The 6,000-nt window shown below is 37.6% G+C and overlaps 1 protein-coding gene across 1 annotated transcript; it reads left to right on the forward strand.

Moving 5' to 3' along the window:
- Positions 1 to 1,596: 1,596 nt before the first annotated feature.
- On the forward strand, positions 1,597 to 3,624 carry LOC129727826 (zinc finger protein 664-like). The gene is made up of 3 exons (XM_055686037.1): positions 1,597 to 1,794; positions 1,998 to 2,179; positions 2,230 to 3,624. Exons 2-3 carry the CDS (start codon positions 2,048 to 2,050, stop codon positions 3,442 to 3,444), a joined length of 1,347 nt encoding a protein of 448 aa, XP_055542012.1. The 5' UTR covers positions 1,597 to 1,794; positions 1,998 to 2,047; the 3' UTR covers positions 3,445 to 3,624.
- Positions 3,625 to 6,000: the final 2,376 nt, after the last annotated feature.

Below are 6,000 nucleotides of genomic sequence, written 5' to 3' on the forward strand. Positions count from 1 at the left end.
AATGGCAGCTATTACATGATTTCGTAAATCTTGGTTCAACCTTACTGAAATTTTGGCACAAAATTACCGAGCTCGAGAGCCATTCTTAAGTGTGCAAAACTTTTATTGACAATCGAGCTAGTTGATCAGAATTAATATTAAGAGAATTAATGTAGTCATAGTTTTCTTAAAATAATGAACAATCATCGTTGAAGTTTTGTTTTAAATTTACAACATATAACTTATGGACCAGTGGTACAGATTTTGGTACAGATTTTTTCCGAAAAAAGTACAGATGAAAAAGATTTTTCAGCTTCCAGTACAGATGGAAATGTGGCAACACTGATTCTCAATCTTTGGAAAACCGGGAGCACACCCGGCATAGCTCTTAGCCTCCCGCCGGCTGTGGCCACGTACAGGTCTTGCTCGTAATTGAAGTGAAGCTGTTCAGAATGACAAAAAAAACTATTTATTCATCACTTGTAATTATTTTCTAATTTACTTACACTGCAAAGTAGGGTGTTTTCGTCAATGAAATAGTCTGCTGGGAGACAACAAAAATCTATCCACTGTTTTCTCACAATCGGATTCTTCGGGAACCGAAAAAAACTCACATTCCTTACTGTTTTTTTTATTACACAAAACGCACTTCATTTTATCTATCTCTATCAAACTTTATCAAACGAACTTGCTTTAAATTTAGATACAATAACTCTATTCACTCTGACAATAACAACACACCGTTGAAGTCAACTGAAACTTGCGCAAAAAGGGGCTGCCAGAAAAATATTTTGGTGGATACCAGAGTCTATGGTATAGAGAGTCGCGCGAAAAGAAAATCTATCTTTTCGGCAACACAGTTTCTGTGCCGTTTGTTGCCAAGAACTATACGGTTCTGTTTTTCACCATGCATAAGCGAATATCATTTTTTGAAATTCTTCACAAGGTACACAGTTTTGAAAGATTACACCGGTGATGTTTTGTTAAATTTAAGTGAACCAGTGTACAGGTTTAATGTTGGATTAAAATGTGTAAGTAAAACTTCGGAAAAACACATATTCTTTATTACGCTCAATTACAACACTTTTCATCCACTCCTAACATTATCACCTTGTTTATTTACATTGCTCGATTGGTACCCTCGTTTGACACTGATTTGGTTCCTTTGGTTCATCATTGCGGGACTCTTAAACATAGACTCTGGTGGATACATGTTTTGACTGAATTTCTCTCTGCGCCACTCTATCTATTCCAGCTAGCTGGCATCCCGCCATGTTTCGAGGACTAACATCTCAGCGTGTGTGTAAACGAGATAGCATATCACCGCCACTTTTCATACGCATAACATAGCATCTGTCAATGGGGCCCGCGAATTGCGGATCCGCAGTGATGTTAGCTCCTAACGGAGCAAAGCAAATAAGATAGAGATGCCAGCTAGCTGATCTATTCACTCTGCCAAAAGTGTTATTTTGCGAAGCACCTTCATTTCATGACAGCGCAGCGTTTCGTATTGTAACCACGGCTGAATGTAAGCAAAAGGCTGAATCAGCCAAGACAACATCACCAAAAGGTTTTTCGCCTTGAGGTCTTTGAAGTTCATTCTGTCATCAATCAATCACTGACGGGACGGCTACGGATTCTGTTGTGTGTTCATATTGTAACTCGTAGCACTGCGTGTGTTTCTACGGTACACCCTTATGGGTCGAATAATTTACAATTTAATTAATTTGATTGTCATACTGATAATGGAAATCAATAGGACCTCGATGTAAATGAGAGGAATTTTCCTGCAAGCAATTTTATATCCACGCCGAGGTGAGTTACTAACACGTTTTTTTACCATTGATAGAGCGGGCATTGGTTTGTGTTATTCCATCATCATTGTAATTATAATCGTTGGATAATTAATTACTTTTTTATGTTGTATCGTGTGCTGCTGGAGAGAAACTTCCACCAAATAATGACTTTGCTTTTTTGCCGTTTGCTTATTCTTTCTTCTGTGTCTGCCGTTTTTTTAGTTGGCGTCGAGTGCAATAATAATAAATTATAATTAAGTTGCGGGCACAAAATGGAGGCGCACTGCAGATTATGTTTTGAGGAGCGTGCGGAGATGGAACGAATATTTCCGGATGAAATTGAGGACGATATCGATTGCGAGTCTCCGATGGCAATAAAGATTTACAAATGTACCTCGCTCCAGGTAATACAACTACATGTAGTATTCTATATTCACTTCTTATTCTTTTTTAGTTACCAGTCGATGAGAAGGATTTAACTTCGCAAATTTGCAGAGAATGTAATGCAAAATTAGATGAGTTCTTCCAGTTTCGAGTAAATTGCCGAAACAATAATTTACTCTATGTTAAAGGAAAACTTCCGGTAACACAAAATAATACATTGGAGAATAATAAATCTGAGCTGGAGGGTGATGACACCATACTAGAAAAACTCGACGAAACATTGCTTAGAGCACTGGAAGGTAGAGATGTTGACCCGTCTAGTTTTGAGCACGCTTTTGGCAGTGAGGTAAATCCGGAGGATTTGTTGAAGATTAGTCTTGGTCAAGAAAGTGAAACAACTTTGACCCCCGACGAACCGGTTAGTTCAAGCTCTGCACGATGCAGTGGATGTGGTGAAGATTTTTTTACTTCGATTGAATTAACTCAGCATCTGGAGTACTGTCCGTCTCGTTTGAAAAGTGAAGCATTCGATTTGCAGTATGCGAGTATTAGTGCGACGGAAATGAACTGTTACATATGCCAGAAAAGTTTTACGAATCAACAGGAACTAAAGTATCATGAATCACAGCACTCTAATCATTTGATGAAGTGCAACTTTTGTCTTCAAACTTTCAACTGTTCGCGCACCTTTAAATTCCACATGGATCAGCATAAGATGAAAAATACGTTACCGGATGGTCGTTTCAAATGCGACTTGTGCGAAGCTACATTTAAACTGTACGGCAATTTGATAATTCATAGGCGCAGCCATACTGGAGAACGTCCTTATCCATGCAACATATGCGGCAGGGCGTTCTCTACTTCCAGTAATATGAAAACGCACATGAACGTGGTGCACTCACAGAATCGTCCATTCAAATGTCAACATTGTCACAAAAGCTTCAACTCCGAAACTCGCATGCGCTCCCATATGGAAACTCATTCTTATCCGATGGGTATTGCGCACAACGAGGCAGGCAACGGGGAACTGTCCAGCACGTGCAAAGTTTGCAATAAAAGTTTTAGCCATCCGTCTTACCTCACCATACACTATCGGGTTCACACCGGAGAACGTCCGTACCAGTGCTGTTACTGTGCCAGCGCCTTCGCAACTAGTGGCAATTTAAAGGTTCACATGCGGGTTCATGCGTCCCAAAAGGTGCGGCCTTACAAGTGCAACATGTGCACTAAATCCTTCCTTCACGCTAGCAATCTATCGGTACATAAGAAAACTCAACACTACTAAGGGTAATCTAACATGCAGGTCATCAGATGAGATACAGCGAACTTAGACTATTTATTTTTTTATTTATTTTTGTTGCTACACTTAACTACTGTTACGGCTTTTTGCTAGAGTAAAATTATGTTCTCTAAAGTTTGTTTCATTATTGACATTAATAAATGCAACATATATATGATACTATAATTTGATTTTCAATCTTTGAAGGTGAAACCAATCATAATGCTCCATTCAGTGAAAGAAATGCTTAAATTCTGCCCCATCTAGTCAGAATGCAGACAAACTCGTTTTCGTTGAAATATGCAGTTCTAGACAAAAATACTACGCTTTTGAAAAGCAGTAAACTTTTTCAATGTGTACAAGTCTTCGTAGACAAAATTTAGGGAGGCTAGAAACCTTAAATTCAGCTCAGCAGCAAAATTTTTTCCGTTATGAATTCGAAGTTTTCGTGACTGATCATGCGACATCATTTTTAAAGTTGATATTTTCATTGGAATACATTCAATCATAATAATGTAAAAATCTTTGAGCATTTTTTCAAGTTGTATATACTAAATTCAGCAATTTCCGCTTTTCGTGAAAATCTGCAACTGATCTTCTCAAAAATAAAAAGTGTGTGTTGAAGTGTTTGAAGAGTTCACATTCAATTCTGGTTTGAGATAATACAACAACACTTGAGTTCATTTTCTTCAAACTTATACTTATTAAAAAAATATAACTGGTTATTAATACAGGTATGTTGATCTAGTTGGCAATTAGTGTAACCAATTGAAGTTAGTTTAAATTAATTTTCCTTTTGCGGTGAAAAACCAATGCTGCTTTTTTAATATACTTAACTGAAAGCCATTTTCAACTAACCACAAGAGGGTAATTGGTCCAATAGTTGGCTTATATTGGTTCCAGGTTCGTTATGGTATTGTGAATAATAAACCTCGCAATTTAAAAATTAGAACAGATGTGATCAGGAACTTTTAAATAATTTCAAATTAACCATTTATTTTTGAAAGCCTTTTGCCCAGAAGACTCACAATGCCAGTGCTTACACCGTCACCTTTTTCGCTGGCACTGTTCCAGTAGCGCCACGATAGATAGAGCACATTTCTCCGCTCCATCAACGAAGGATCTCTTCGCATTAATTAAAATTTTCTTCCCAGTGGTTGGAGGAACTCTCGTCCCGCTTGCGTTATTTGATGTCACGGTATTATCAGCTGCCGTTCCACTAGCGGCACCCTCCACGTCACAGTAACAGCCACATTTGAAGTAGATTGGTGAAACCTGCTGCGGCGGTTTGGTGGTTTGCCCTGTTCGTTTCCTACCGTATTGAGACGTTTGTTTTTGTTGTCCTGCTTCCATCTGCGGGCAATGATAAATGGGATGTCGCGAAAGCTTCTTTCTACCGGACCGCTTTCGTTGGGTGGCCTGTACTGCTAAAGGGCAGTATACTATCGTGGGTCATAATCTCAATCTTCTCTGGCTTGTTCTTCATTACGTGACTCGTACTAAAGCTGGACGTGCCAACTGTACGATGAAGATGATTGCAAAATAACTTTGCTGATTTGTTAAATTATATTTGGGTTAACCCGAAATACTGATTTATTTATTTACAAACAAATCGTTTGCTTTTGATAAATTTTAATGCTCATCTGAATTAGCTGACGATTATTACGAACGCTTGAAAAATCTCCTACATTGGCAAATTTTTCAGTGTTGAAACTTGATGAAAATAGTCAGCAACAAACAATTAGAGCAATTATTGATTGCAAACACGTCCTCAACAAGTTCATTGCACGTTTCTTTTTGTTAAGTTAAGATGTATGGGGGGAAAAGTGTTGACATTGACAGAGCATTAGATGATTAGTGCAGTTTAATTATTAATGCCCGGAACTTATCAGTTGCTAAGGCTAGAGTGAAATTTAATATACCAATTATTGACAACGAGCTTCAACTTCTTATACTGTTGGAAGAACATAAGGAGATGTCAATATCAAATATCTCGTGATCCTGCTTTGAAAGTTTTTTTTTCAAGATTTACAAACAAAAATCAAACATAGATTCACTCTTATGTGAAATGCAAATTTCATGAGAGAAGTTGAACAACTAAAACTAATATTCCAAACCTTTCTGGAAGCTTTGGAAGATTTTTAAGAAACCTTCAAAGCCCATTCCAGTTCGTAAAAATGGTAACCGCATTTTTCTCACGAATGAACAAAAAGCTCAAAACCTTGCTCAGCAGTTCGAGAGTGTTCATAATTTCGATTTGAACGTAATGAGTCCTATTGAAAATGAAGTATCACAAAAGTATGATCAGGAATTTCTTTCTGAAGAGTAACTGGAAACAAACTTGAATGAAATATGAACTTTTATCAAGAACTTCAAAAACTTGGAATCACCAAAAGACTTCCCGAAAGCTCTTTGAAGTTTTTGGTGAGAATTTTCAACAGATGCTTTGAGTTAGCATATTTTTCCTCGAAATGAAAAGGCAAAATGGCAAAGTCACTCCAATTTCAAAACTTGGAAAAAATACAGCTGAAGCATCATGTTATCGTCCAATTAGTTAACTCT

The sequence above is a fragment of the Wyeomyia smithii genome, chromosome 3 (assembly GCF_029784165.1).
Source record: "Wyeomyia smithii strain HCP4-BCI-WySm-NY-G18 chromosome 3, ASM2978416v1, whole genome shotgun sequence".
In the NCBI taxonomy this organism is placed as follows: Eukaryota; Metazoa; Arthropoda; class Insecta; order Diptera; family Culicidae; genus Wyeomyia; species Wyeomyia smithii.

What these genes read in the sequence shown, in the direction of transcription:
- LOC129727826 (XM_055686037.1), top strand. Translation starts at nt 2,048, where the DNA reads ATGGAGGCGCACTGCAGATTATGTTTTGAGGAGCGTGCGGAGATGGAA. An exon ending in ACAAATGTACCTCGCTCCAG is followed by an intron (nt 2,180 to 2,229) that starts GTAATACAACTA and finishes ATTCTTTTTTAG; the next exon opens with TTACCAGTCGATGAGAAGGA.